The 13982-nt window shown below is 60.5% G+C and overlaps 1 protein-coding gene across 1 annotated transcript in view; it reads right to left on the minus strand.

Moving 5' to 3' along the window:
• Positions 1-537: 537 nt before the first annotated feature.
• Positions 538-13982, minus strand: part of LOC117650041 (desert hedgehog protein) — a 27578-nt gene continuing 14133 nt past the window's right edge. Inside the window, exons 2-3 of the mRNA XM_034393303.1 lie at positions 3851-4112; positions 538-2694 (exon numbers count right to left, since the gene is read on the minus strand). Coding sequence (XP_034249194.1) covers positions 1925-2694; positions 3851-4112 — 1032 coding nt within the window. The 3' untranslated portion in view covers positions 538-1924. The remainder of the gene's footprint in view (positions 2695-3850; positions 4113-13982) is intronic.

A 13982-nucleotide genomic window follows, 5' to 3' on the forward strand; every position in this document is an offset into this window, starting at 1 on the left:
CGACGAAAGCGCCGCCCGGAATCAGCCCGCTGGAGGCGGCGGCACCCTTGGCCGAGGAGGTGGTCCTGCGGTGCGGTGCTTGTCCTGCTTGTTTTCTATCACGTTTCGTGAATAGAGTGTCGGCTCGTGTTAGCGCGCTGACTGCGGCGGCATCCCCCGCCCCGCCCCGCCCCGCCGTGTTCTCGGAAGTCAAAATGCGGCCGCGGTATGTGTGCACAAGAGGCACGGCTCATGCGGGAAGTGGTGGACACTGAGCCGCAGTGCAACGCAGTGCAACGCAGTGCCCAGTCATGCGGCGCTCATCCACACTTCCATCGAAAAAAAAAAGTGTGCGAATGCTTCAACGAACTTTTAGCTTCCTTTGCGCTTTGATAGTCTCATTTACCGACTCATTGTGTGCCGCCTTTGTAACCTAAACTGTTTTCTGTGCGCCTTTTCACTGCCTTTGCGAGCGATGTTTTCGCTGCTGTTTATCTGGGCTTGTAGTCATTTCTCATGGGGGTCGAGGGGTGGCTTCGAGAAGAGTCAAACAAATCGTGTAATATGGCAATTATTTTGTTTTATTATTAATTTGGGGTGATTCAATTCTCATGGAGATAATAGATATATATGTAGATGGAAAATACATTTAACATTTGTTACTTTACAAAGCAGGTATACCACATGGCACATTTGTGCACAATACACTTCAGACCTTTAAATACCCAAATATACAGGACTTTGATGAAAAGGATAACATTAACAAATCTTCAGCCAGGACTAACTTTAGGTCTTTCTGCTGAGTCCAATCATTTTTACATACAAATTTTACTTACAAATTTAACAAAATTTGCTTTTTAAATGTACATTTTAAGTCTTCTCTATCACTTTCTGGGTAAGATATCATCTTTCATTAAATTACAATGTACATATTTTTTTACAATGATACATAATACATAAATACAAAAATGGCTCTATTTGTAAATGACTAAAGAATGACTATTATTCAATAAACTTCAACAATGATGCTAAAGTTGTTTAACACTCTACAAATCTTTGCTAAAAATAGTAATCTTGTCTCATCGATTGACCCCTAGTGGTAAATTAAAGGCCGATTACAAGTTGCGCAAAAAGTGAGATAAAAACAGTGCATTAGAATTCATCTCTTTTTAAAATATAAACAATTGCTTAAAAAGAAGAATTCTAATGAGCATTACAACATAGGAAACAACATTTGGGCAGCACACATAGCTTTGGAGATCTCACTTATTTTAAGGACACATTTCTAAAAACAGAATCAGCCTAAACAGGTAAACGCCTCACTGTGTCCAACATATACAGTACTGCGCTTCCCTTGAGTAATTCTTGTCCTCAATTCCACACCACGCGCAAAGGCTCCCACCCCGCCTTCGGCGTCATCGTCGCCAAAAACCAATCCAATAAATAATAATTACAAACATTTTTTTTTCGAAATCACATAGAAATAAATAAGTTATCTTTTTCACAATATGAACAAAGTTGTTTTCACTCGAAAACAAAACAAAACAAATCTAATATAAATTAAAAGAGTACCGGTACGTAAAACACCATAATTTAACTATCTTATAGTCGACATGGTAACCTGTGGTTGTGCGCCCTAGAGGCGCGTGGTTTTTTGGTCAGTCGTCGGCATCCGGGTGCCTGCCCTGCTCCGCTGCTCCGCCACGACCAGTGCGTGCCGCGCCGCGCCGACGTCACGCAGATCCAGCACGTTAGCGGACGCTAACCGCCGGACTGGCAGTGTGGTCGGCACGCCCGGCACGCCCTGGCCGCGGGCAGGCCCAGGGCCCAGGCCCCGAGCCCCCTCGCTTCGACGTCACAAATTAACAACATAAAAACCTACTTAAAGATTGTACAGCTTTGCATATCACTGGTGCGCGTTGCGGCGTGGCGTCGCGGTGCGCGGTCACTGGTGCAGCCAACTGCTGGGCAGCGTGGTCCTGGCCAACGAGTACAGGGCGTCGGCGTACCAGTGGATGCCCTGCTGCGGGGGCGGCGGTTTGGCGGCCTTGCCGGACAAGGCCATCGCCCTGCCTAGCCTCTGCACGGCCTCCTTGAGGTTGAACCACACCCGGAGCGGCCCGAAGGCCCAGTGTGCGAGCCGCTGCGAGTCCACCACGGCGTAGCACGAGGCCACCACGTCGTCCACCACGACCGTGCCGGCGCGCGTGAGCGGCGCGAACACGCCCCTCTCCAGCACCAGCTGGACGTCCACCACCGCGTCCAGCACGGCGTCGTCGCGGTCGTCGCCCTCCAGCCGGTCGTGCCGCGTGGCGCCCGGCACGAGCACGCGGTCGCCCGGCCGCACGCGCTCCGCGAACTCCGTCACCACCTCGACGTCGTCCTTGGTGGCGGCGTCCTTGACGGCGTCCTCCACGCGGTTCGTGTCCTCCGGCCTCTGCCGCTGGCGCTGCCGCACGACGGGCACCAGGTGCGTGGGCGTGAGCGTGAGCGTGCGGTTGCCGGCCGTGCGCACGCGCAGGAACTGGCGCCGCTCCTCGGGGTCCCGGTCGATGAACATGAGCACCTCGCTGAACACGAGGCCGCCCGTGGACGCGTCCCTGGCCAGCACCGAGTCGCCGACGCGCAGCTCGGACAGCGGCCGGGGGCCGTCGGGCGTCCGCACCACGCTGCGCCCGGGGAAGCAGCCGCCGGACCGCGCCGCCTGGGACGATTCTGCAACAACGAGAAAGCCGCGGTTAGTTGGATAGTTGGATTTCACTTTGGTGCTGCGGGTGGCGCGTCGCGGAGTGCACGACCTCCACGCGGGCAGCCCGGCGCAGCCCCAGCCACGGCCCGGGTTGTTGAACTGTAACGGGGCGCGGGGCAGCGGGAGCGGGAGCGGGAGCGGGGCGCTCTGCACGTGCGTGGGGCGTCCTCGGCGTCCTCGGACATTAGCCGTGGGGGAAATATCTTATACGGAGAGTGGGGCAAAAGGAGGACGAGAGTGAGAGAGACAGAGAGAAAGAAAAGACAGGAGGCAGATGAATTGTGCAGGAATGTGACGTGTCCTGTTAATGAGATTACATTAAGCTGGGCTAGACCCACTGCTCGCTGCTCGCTGCGTACGGCCCAGCTTGCAGCCCAGCGTGGCCTAGCGCAGTCACTGCTGCTCACAAAGCGCTGTGGGGCTAATCTCTCCTCTGCAAAATTGGATATTCCAAGCCAACACTTTTTTTCCGCCTTCTTTCTCGCTTTATAGTATCCAGGACACACACACACACAGACAGAGAGAGAAAGAGTCGAGGAATCGGAGGTGGGCGAGGCGGGGGTGGTGTCGGGACGGCCAGTTGGACTTATCGACTCGCGAGCCGAGCATCGAAAAGAAACGAAAGGTATGCAAATCTTGCGAGGTGCAGCAAGGCAGGCAGTCCCCCCCTGCCAGGATGCATACGCCGTGTTGCAGCGGCCCGAGAAAGGTAGGCCCCGCCCCGCCCCACCCCACCCGCCACGCCCCATCCCGACCCGACGGCATGTTGGACTGTAATGGGGCCCCTTTAATGGGCGTAAGTTAACAAGAATTTGTTGGGAGAGAGAGAGAGAGAGAGAGAGAGAGAGAGAGAGAGAGAGAGAGGGAGGGAGGGGGGGGAGGGAGAGAGGTCGGCTGCACCGGAATCAAGATGGCGGCGCTGGGGGGTCACATCACGCCCAAACGGGCGGGGTGGGGGCCGCACCGCGCACATCCAAGGCCGTCTGCTTGCCCGGTGTGCGTGTGTGTGTGTGCGTGTGTGTGTGTGTGTGTGTGTGTGTGTGTGTGCGTGTGCGCGGCCGGCATGCGTCCCACTAACGACGCAACGACGTCTTAGTTGGCCCGATAGGGCTGATAACCCACCTGACTTGACGGAGCAGTGGATGTGCGAGCGGCTCTCGTAGTACACCCAGTCGAAGCCCGCCTCCACGGCGAGCCTGGCCAGCATGCCGTACTTGGAGCGGTCGCGGTCCGACGTGGTCACGTCCACGGCGCGGCCCTCGTAGTGCAGCGAGTCGGTGGCGTGGATGTTCTCCTCGTCCCAGCCCTCCGTGACGCGCAGCCGCACGCCGGGCCACTGGTTCATCACGGAGATGGCCAGCGTGTTGAGCTTCTCCTTGCACCTCTGGAACAGAAAAGGCAAACGTTAGTGTCGTCTATGTCGTCGTGGCCGAGGGGCTTGCGCGGCGAGCTGGCAGTCTGAGGGCCCGGGTTCGCGTCCCCACGCCGCCTGGCGCGCGAAAAGGCAGCAGCTGTCGAAGCCGAGTGTCAGGAGGTCCCCAGGGCGCCGGCTTGTGTGATTACCAGCATTACAGAATTGGGTTGCCGTTTGTCTGCCTGTCGAATAGCTGCCTGTCGGCTGGCTGCCTGTTGGCTGGCTGCCTGTTGGCTGGCTGCCTGTTGGCTGGCTGCCTGTCGGCTGTCTGCCTGTCGGCTGGCCGCCTTTTGGCTGGCCGTGCGCGAGCGAGGCAGCGCGGCCCCTCTGTTCCGGACTACAGGCAGGCGGGCGGCTTGACTGTTGACCCAACAAACACAACACCATTTTAGGGAACATAATAGCAGGCAGGGTCGTCCTTGCAGTGCCTCGCAGTGCCGTGCACCAGGTGAGGTCGAGGCGACCCGAGGGTCGGACGCCTTTGCGGCACACCGGGCCGACCGAGCAGGCAGCATGCAGGCAGGGCGAGCCGAGTCGTCAAGTCGTGCCTCCCTTTCAAGTGGCCAGCGGGGGGCGTGTGGCCGAGCTGGGCGAGCTGGCCGTGCGGCCCTACAGGGTGCCCGATAGGGTGTCCCGCCGCCCCGCCGCCCCCGCGCCGCCCCCGCGCCGCGCAGCCAGGCAGCCTCCCCATTCAAACTCAAACGCACTACACCCATTCTTTTTCGCGCGGCACAATTTCTCTCCGCGGCGCCCTTTGCTGCGGACGCGCCATTCACGGCGACTTCCTGCCCCCCCCCCCTTTTCCGCACCCCGCAGAGGTGACAGGGCAAGATTGTGACAGCTGCGGTCAATAGGGGGACATGCATCCACTACACGACGGACGAGAACGCCAATAATCCTTGCAGCAGACTGATTCCGAGAGTTGTTTCGGTCGCTCCGTCTCTCTCGTACTTAAGAGGCATCCCGGATAGGTGCGAGAGAGACAGGGCGAGTCTACAGTTAGTACCGCGCCTGCCGGCTAGCCGAGGGAGGCGAGGCGCGGGGGAGGCAATATCACTCGTGCTATATCCATCCCTGGCAAATAAGAATGGCGAAGCAGCGAGGCACAGCGTCGCTATGAAAATGCGTTCTGCGGTCGGCGAGGGGCGAGGCCGGCGGGGCACACACTGAGGCACTTTGGCACGCCACGGAGGAGTCTGGAGCGTTGCCTGGAGCCGAGGCGCGCTGGCAGTGCCTGGAGCCCCTGCAGCCTGATCCCGAGAGTCTTTCGTCGCTGTGTCTCTCTCGCACTACTGGGGCGTCCCGTAAAGGTGCGAGAGGGACAGGGCGACGAAAACGACTCTCGGAATCAGTGTACTGGAGCCCGCAGCCTGGAGGCTCCATGGAGCTCGGCCTGGCCGCTGCTGGAGTCTCATTCCAATTTATGAATTCCGACCAAGACCAGGCGCAACAAAATGGAGACGGGCGGCACAAAGACGGCGCGGCTCGCCACGGCCGGCGCGGCACCCCGGATTACCTCAGCCCCGGCCGAGGCGTCCCCGCCGCGGATTCGCCCCGGAAACGAAACGACCCTCCGCCCGGAAACCGGCGTCGTCCTGAAGCAGTGCCCCAACGGTGCCCCTCGTCGCTCTGCCTCTCTCGCACCCCCACTGCCCGCCCCATGAGTGCGAGCGAGACAGAGCGACGAGAGCGGAGCGGGGCCTCGGCGGCAGCGGGGCGTCAAAGGCGGGGCGTGGTGATAGTGGGGCGACGCGGCGCGGCGGGCCTTGTGATTGATAAACCCGGCCGTCCCGGTGCCTCTGCCTCGGCGGCCTCAGCCGGGCGAGCCATTACACGGAATTCTGCCGTGGGCCCCTGGCTGCCCCCGGCCTGGCGCGGCGCGGGAGGGGAGGGGCCGGGGAGCGCGGCGGGAGGGGAGGGGAGGAGGCGGAGCCACAGACGGCGGCCACGTTGCCGGCTCGCCGCTCCGCCCAGCCTGCCCACTAGAGGCCCCGCCGCGCCGTGGAGCCTCGCGTCGCTGGAGGCTCCAGACGGCATTGCGGCGCTGGATAGAGCGCCGCGGATAATCCACGTGTAATCCCGCGGCTGAGACGCGTTGCGGCGTTGCGCGGCCGCCATGTTTTCTGGCGCGGGGAATGAATGCGATCAGACGGGGGGCGACGACGCACAGTGGGCCAGAAGACCGGTGGAGGCGGCCGAAACTCTAGACGCGTTTTGAGCTCCAGAGTCGCTAAATGGGACTCGAACCGAACGTGTGACCCCACCAATGGATTGCTCTCCGAACGAGGAATCCATTGGTGGGGTCACACGTTCGGTTCGAGGCCTCTTTAGCGACTCTGCAGCTCAAAACGCGTCCGGGGTTTTGGCCGCCCCCACCGGCCTTCTGGCCCACTGCGCGACGCGCTTTTTGCTGGCGGTGCCGCGAGGCGTGGCTCGTGCGGCCCCTGAAGCCAGCGCACAGTGTGCCGCACACATGTCGCGCGCCGAGGCGGCCGAAACAAGACAGGCTGTCGTGTCCGCGTGTCACGCACGTGTCACCGCGGCACGGCACGCGTCACGCCCGTGATTTATCGTGACTAGGCGAGACGAGGCGACGACGTCCCTGCCTGCCCCTTGCCCTGCAGACTGATTCCGAGAGTCATTCTGTCGGCGCTCTGTCTCTCTCGCATCGATACGGGGCGTCCTATCAGAGCGAGAGAAACGGAGCGACGAAGCCTCTCTGAATCAGGCTGCAGCACCTTTGGCCTGCCCCCAGCGTGCAGGTCTCCAGCGCGCCGCCGAAGCAGACGCCGCGAGTTCGAATGCACACGGTAAAAACGGTACCTGGTTTTCCCAGGAACCGCCTGGAAATCGCCTATCTTTTTGCCATTGGCTTCCTGAGGAAACCGCAGATACAGTTTTTACAGTGCAGCACCCGGCCGCTGCTATACAGGGTGAGTTTTCTCACTGTGTCAATAATTTGCAGGCAGTTTGGGCATCTGTAGGGGACCATTTTTCACCAATGAACTAGTGGGCGCAAACGTCTAGATACGGAGATAATTGGTGTTTTGAATTTGGATTTTGCGCCTACAAGGTAGGCACCCGGTGCCACTGAGGGTGGTAGGACCTGTCGAGTGGGTGTCGCGGGACTAGCAGTACTCGCGGGAGTGCCACTTACCTCGCGGAAGTATCCGTGGAATCCCGCCACCCTCGCAAAGACAGCCGTGAGATCCACTGTAACGGGGGCCACCATGACAGCCCCTTGAGACCCGCGGCAACCCCTCCCAAACGACATTTGCAAGGTCCGCCGCACCCCTTCGAGACTCGAAGCACCCCTCCTAGACCCGCGACACCCCCACGTGAGGTCCTGCGCCCATCAGTGGCAGCGGGTGCCTACCTCGCAGGCGCGAAGGCCAATTACAAAGCACCAATTATCTCCGTACCTAGACGTTTGCGCCCACTAGTTCATTGGTAGAAAATGATCCCCTTGGGGTGCCCAAACTACCTACAAATTATTGACACATTGAGAAAACTCACCCTGTATGGTGCAGATGATACCTTCAAACCGAGAACGTTATGTGGCATCCTGCAAGCAACAAGGAAGCGGGTACTACTCAAAACGTGGTCTGGATTGGTCAAGTTCGGCATACTCTTTACAAAACAACTTTCTAAAAGAAACTTTTTGGCACACAAGAACATTTTTCATGTTTTGAACCATCATTACAATGAACCGTCGTGGCTGTTTCATGTTTGGACTAGTTGGACCCCATACAGCACATCAAGTCACCTTATGTAACTTGGCTGCTCGCTTTGATTTTGATGCAGACAGTGAGTGTGTCGGAGCGCAGCAGGGACACCTCCATGTGGGCCAACACGGAACCACGGGCAAAACGAAACGTCGGACACGACTCGCTGCACTCTCATTGAAGCCGCGAAATGGGCAGAAAAGTGGTGCGATGCAAAGCGCTGCAAAGCACTGCAAAGCGATGCAACGCGGCCGAAAGCAAACGAGACCCTTGTAGGCTTGCGGCTCCATCCACACAATGCGTGCCGGGCCGTCATAGGCAGCCTCTCTCTCTCTCTCTCTCTCTCTCTCTCTCTCTCTCTCTCTCTCTCTCTCTCTCTCTCTCTCTCCCTCTCGCACTCAGGGGGCTCTCCGTGAGGGTGCGAGAGAGACAGAGCGACGAACCGATCTTCTGAATCGCTTCGGCCGGCCGGCCGGCCCAGCCCCGGGCCGCGCACACACGCCACAGACGCGCCACAATACAATGCGGATTGCTTTCGGGAAAAGGCTGTGTGCGATGCTTGCGCTGCCACACTGCAAGTCTGCAAACCGCACACCGCACTGTGAATGGAGTCGAGTGTCTGTGACGTGTGGATGACACTTTGGCTTAGTTATTGTTATGAGACGCCAGCTCGGTGTGTGGCATCGATAATAGGCTTTATCTGCTCTATCTCTCTCTCTCTCTCTCTCTCTCTCTCTCTCTCTCTCTCTCTCTCTCTCTCTCTCTCTCTCTCTCTCTGACAAACACACACACAGTCACACGCGCGCGCATTGGAAGCGTGGACCGGAGGTATGCAAGCAAGAACGCACATGCTCACCTATAGGCCTGTCGATGCCTGAAAATGTGTGTATGTTTCTGTTTCTCACTACAAGTACGTCGAAAAAACTTGAAAATGAAATGACACGCGAACCACGACAAGTGCGCGCGGTGGTGGTTGTTTGCGGACGTGCCAGGGAAAATAGGCCCGCGCGGCTAAGACGTGTGAGAAAGACGCCGCCGGGCAGGTGAGAGACACAGAGAGGTGCACCGGGCGGCGGAATAAGAGAGTCAAATGCTAAAACAAACAAAAGCAAACCCTGTGTGACTCGGTGACGCTCCGGGAGGACCGGCCTACGGGGACAGACACTTCGTTTGTGGCGTCCGAGCCGCCCACAACCGCACACGATGCCTCCAGGCTGCCTCCAGGCATCCCCCGGCCTTTCGATGTCCCTTTGGATTGCCTGACTCCAATGAGTGTCCCTCGCCGGACCAGAACCAGGACCCGCTGACACGGCCTGTTTGTGTTTGAGCGCGCGCACACACACACACACACACACACACACACACACACACACACACACACACACACACACACACACGCACACACACGCATCCCACACAACAAACACCGGCGAGGTGCGGTGCGTTCTGTTTGAAGGGTGGTCCTCGCCGATGTTTGTCTCTGTTTAATTATTTTTAAATCAACCACGCATCAGCTCGAGGTGAAAAGAAAAAAATAAAGATTTCGTCTCAAAATGTTGCCAGGTGCGCCAGAACGTTAAAGGTTTCCTCCAGGCGGGCTGCCATCAGTGTCGGCGCGCGGACGAGAAGAAGCAGGAGAAAAAGAAAAAGGCCCTATCGCCGTGTTGCATCCTATAATTTGTTGCCTCGACAAGGTTGGTACAACACGTGAGGGTAGCCGTGGCGGCCGCGCCGGCCGTGAGTCACCATTGGTCCGGGCGCCCCGCTGTGGGGGTGGCGGTCCCACCTCGGCGGCGCGCGCGCACACACACACACACACAGGCGACCTTTTTCCTTAATTTTATTTTTATTATTGAAGTGCCACAATATTGACGTGGAACTTCCTTTTGAGGTTATTTGTGGCAAAGTGATACGGGCACAGGCCGACGGCCCGCGCGGCGGCGGACTGGGACACTGCGAGGTCATCGGGCCGCGACCTGGGCCTGCACTGGGACTGCACTGTGGGACTGCGGGCAGGTAAGAAGAACCTCAAGGACACACGCCCTTGCAGACTGATTCCGAGAGTCGTTTTCGTCGCTCTGTCTCTCGCTGGGCTTCGCACCTTCGGCAACTCCGGTACCTTTCCGTCATCAAGGCAGTCGGTTTGCAGTGTACCGGTTTGAATGGACTGGGTGACATATCGAGGCGCTGCCAGGGCGAGCAGCGGGAGCCGGCCGGCAGAGCGGCGACGCCCGTCTCCCTCGCACCGCCGCGGGACGCCCCATGAGTGCGACAGAGACAGAGCGACGAAAGCAGTGTCGGAATGGGCCTTCTGGCCGCGCGGTGCCGCGATGCGGTCCGACCTGCCCGTGTCAATTAATGACCGCTTTCCGTTAATTTGTCTCCAGGACGCTGTTCTGGTGGCGCTGCCGTCGCACAGTGGGCCAGAAACCGGCGGAGGCGGCCAAAATTCGAGACGCGTTTTGAGCTCCCGAGTCAGTAAGCAGGACTCGAACCGAACGTGTGACCCCACCAATGGATTCCTCGTCCTGAGAGCAATCCATTGGTGGGGTCACACGGTCGGTTCAAGTCCCATAAGTCCCATTTAGCGACTCTGGAGCTCAAAACGCTTCTCGAATTTTGTCCGCCTCCGCCGGTTTCTGGCCCACTGTGCGTCGCGGGGCGGCGCTCCAGGCGCGGCCGGCCGGGCCAGACAACAGGCACGCAGAGCGCGCACGCAGCGCCACGCAGCGCCAAAACGCCACGAGCGCCACGCAGCGCCACGCAGCGCCACGCAGCCCACGCAGCGCCACGCAGCGCCACGCGCCCACGCAGGCCCGCAGCGCCACGCAGCGCCCGAGCGCCACGCAGCGCCACGCAGGCCACGCAGCGCCACGCAGCGCCACGCAGCGCCACGCAGCGCCACGCAGCGCCACGCAGCGCCACGCAGCGCCACGCACGCCACGCAGCGCCACGCACGCCACGCAGCCCACGCAGCGCCACGCAGCGCACGCAGCGCACGCAGCGCCACGCAGCGCACGCGCGCCACGCAGCGCCACGCAGCGCCACGCAGCGCCACGCAGCGCCACGCAGCGCCACGCAGCGCGCGCACGCACAGAGCGAGGTCCAAGGTGCCGGCTCGGATTTCATTGGAGCAGCCAGGCCGTCTCGCCGTCGCGCCGTCTCGCCAGGTTGACGGTCTCGGTGACGGTCTCCGTGACGGCGACGCGACGGATGCCAGCAGAGTAGCGACGTGCACAGCGCCTGCCTACGCCCCTGGGCGAACGCCAGGGCGCGGACCCAGCTCCACTTTGTCCCTGTAAGGAGGCGAAAGGCACTAAACTACCCCCTCACAGTGGGACAGAAGACCGGCGGAGGCGGCCAAAACTCTAGACGCGTTTTGAGCTCCAGAGTCGCTAAACAGGACTCGAACCGAACGTATGTGACCCCACCAATGGATTGCTCTCCGAACGAGGAATGCATTGGTTGGGTCACACGATCGGTTCGAGTCCCATTTAGCGACTCTGGAGCTCAAAACGCGTCTAGAGTTTTGGCCGCCTCCGCCGGTCTTCTGGCCCACTGTGTCCCTCATCAGATAAATTTCTGGATCCGCGTCTGCGACGATCACCGAGAGTGCGGCCAGTTGCACTGTAAAAGACCCTCTCCCCGGCTCGCCTGGCTCTGCCCTCCAGCAGACTCCAGGAGGCGCTCCAGGCTCCAGGGCGCAGCGGTATCGCCCTAATTCCGGAGACACGTTGATCAGCTTAACACCAACCCTTTGGAATGCGACGTGACATCCGACTACTACAAATTCAAAACGAAAAAAACAAAAGTGATCATTGGGATCGGGTGACCCCTCGGTCCGGCCCGAACGATGCCCTCGTCGCTCTGTCTCTCTCGCACTCGTGGGGCGTCGCGTAGGGGTGCGAGAGAGACAGAGCGACGAGCGCTCGGCGCTGGCTGGCGCCTCCCCGTCGACAGACACACGCGCTCCGGCGGGCCGGAGGCAGGCGTGGATTTGCGTCTCACGATATTATGTCAAAATAAAGGCTGGGATGGGAATATTAATAACGAGCGTCGGGCGGGCGCGGATGGCGCGGATCGGGTGTCGGACCGAATTTGGGCCACCGGCGCGCGACGTCTACACTGTAACAGGCTGCAGACTGATTCCGAGAGTCGCTTTCGTCGCTCCGTCTCTCTCGCACCTGTGCGGGAGGCCCCATGAGTGCGAGAGAGACAGAGCGGCGAAAGAGACTCTCGGAATGAGTCTGCTGACTCGGATCGCGAGGAGCGTCGCGTCCGCCCACCTGAAAGCCTGAAAGGCCGCCACTGATAAAATATCTCCCGAAAAGTTTGTCTTGTTGGTACAGGATGTCCCGGTGCGCCCTGCTAGGTGGGTCCTGGCCCGGTGGTATTCCTCAATGGACCGTTTGTTCGGGACAAGGTGCTAGACAAGCGATGGGGTTTTATGGCTCCGGCCTTCCCCGCCTTGCCTCCGCCTTGAGGTCCTCCAGGACCTCGACGCGGAAGGTGGGGAAGAAGATAATCTCTCCCTCACTGGAAATTCCCTCGCCGCACGGCCGCGCCCAACAAGTGTCACAGCGTGGTCACAGCGTGTCGGCGGCAGCCTCGGCCGAGAGTCGTTCCCGTCGCTCTGTCTCTCTCGCACCCATACGGGACGCCCCGCGAGTGCGAGAGAGACAGAGACTCTGCGGCCTCGGCGGCCGCGAGGGCGCTGCCCATTCGATAACAGTTCGGGGGTTATGGATTCCGCCGGACGGGACACCGGGACGGCACGGCCAGGAGCGAGAGAGAAAGAGAAGAAAGAGGCGGGGAAGCGACAGAGGGACAGAGAGAGGAAGAGGCCATGATTTATCGCCGAGAAAAGGAACACGGAGGAGCGAGGGACCATCACTATATGAACTCAACACCGGCACCCAAATGTAGTTAGAGGCCCCCCGCCACGCCCCGCCCTGCCCCCCGTGGGGCTCCTGGCCGGCCCCTACCGGTCGGGCCGACGTCGACCTCCGGAGGAGTCGGCCGTGGGAAATCCATTATACCTTGTAAAGCGCGTGTTGGGGTGCCAGCACACTGGACCGGGCACCGGGCCGACACCGGCAGGACGGGTAGCGCGGCAGGGCCACAGGACTCGAACCAGCAGGGCCAGCAGGGCCAGCAGGACTCGGCCCGTTCTGGTTTCGGCCCTGCTGGCCGGCCGCCGCGCCTCACTGCCGCAGCCCCCACCTTCTAGGCCCCTGGCGCTTCGCTGGCCGCGCCACGCCACTGCAGCGCCGCACCTCCCCCTCCCCAGGAATGCAGGCAAGGGCTACTCGGTGCGAGCGCCCTGTCGTGTCACCGCCTGTCTGTCTAGACGCCCTGCCGTTGCCCTGCCGTTGCCCTTCGAAGGGACTCCCCTGCAGCCCTTCGCCGTCCTTGACTGCCTTGACCGTCGACTGCCTCTGCCGCGCGCCGCGCCTTACCGAATCCGAGCGAGGGATCGACGGGGAGACTGGTTGCGCGCAGTGTGCGTGGCGTGCCTGTGGCGGGGCGGGTGGGGGGGGGCGGTGGGGGGCGCGGGGCGGGGCGCGGGGGGCGGGTGGGGCGCGGTGGGGCGGGGCGCGGTGGGGCGGGGGGCGGGGCGGGGCGCGGCCGCCTCGCGCGTGCTTGAGCATAATGCAGCCGGGCTTGGCCTCCATTGGCACGCGTGCTGGGTAAGCCCCCCGACTCCTCGACGTCAACGAGCCGCCCTCGACGGGGTTCTCGACGCTCTTGTCCTCGACGGAGTCCTCGACGGGGTCCTCGGCGCCGAAAGGACTCGCACACCTAGTCCGCGCGGCGTGGCGGCGTGCGATACCGGCCCACCTTTCCGATCCGAGCCTCCGGCCTGGAGCCTCCAGGTCGGCGGCGAGCGTTTGGCCAGCACACCATAAACGCGTCAGACAAGGGTTCCATCGTTCCATCAGTCCCCAGGTAAAAGTTATTATTATTTTTATTGTCGTGGGAGTGGGCTGGCTCGGGCGGGCTTAGGCTGCGTCAAGTGAAAACAGAGCTCTCCACGTTTCGGACGCGCCTCCGGTTTGGGGGAGGGGGAGTCGCAAAGTCGGAGAGGCGAATTTCCGTGTCAAAACATTACGGC

The sequence above is a fragment of the Thrips palmi genome, unplaced genomic scaffold, assembly GCF_012932325.1.
Source record: "Thrips palmi isolate BJ-2018 unplaced genomic scaffold, TpBJ-2018v1 HiC_scaffold_4, whole genome shotgun sequence".
Classification (NCBI taxonomy): Eukaryota; Metazoa; Arthropoda; class Insecta; order Thysanoptera; family Thripidae; genus Thrips; species Thrips palmi.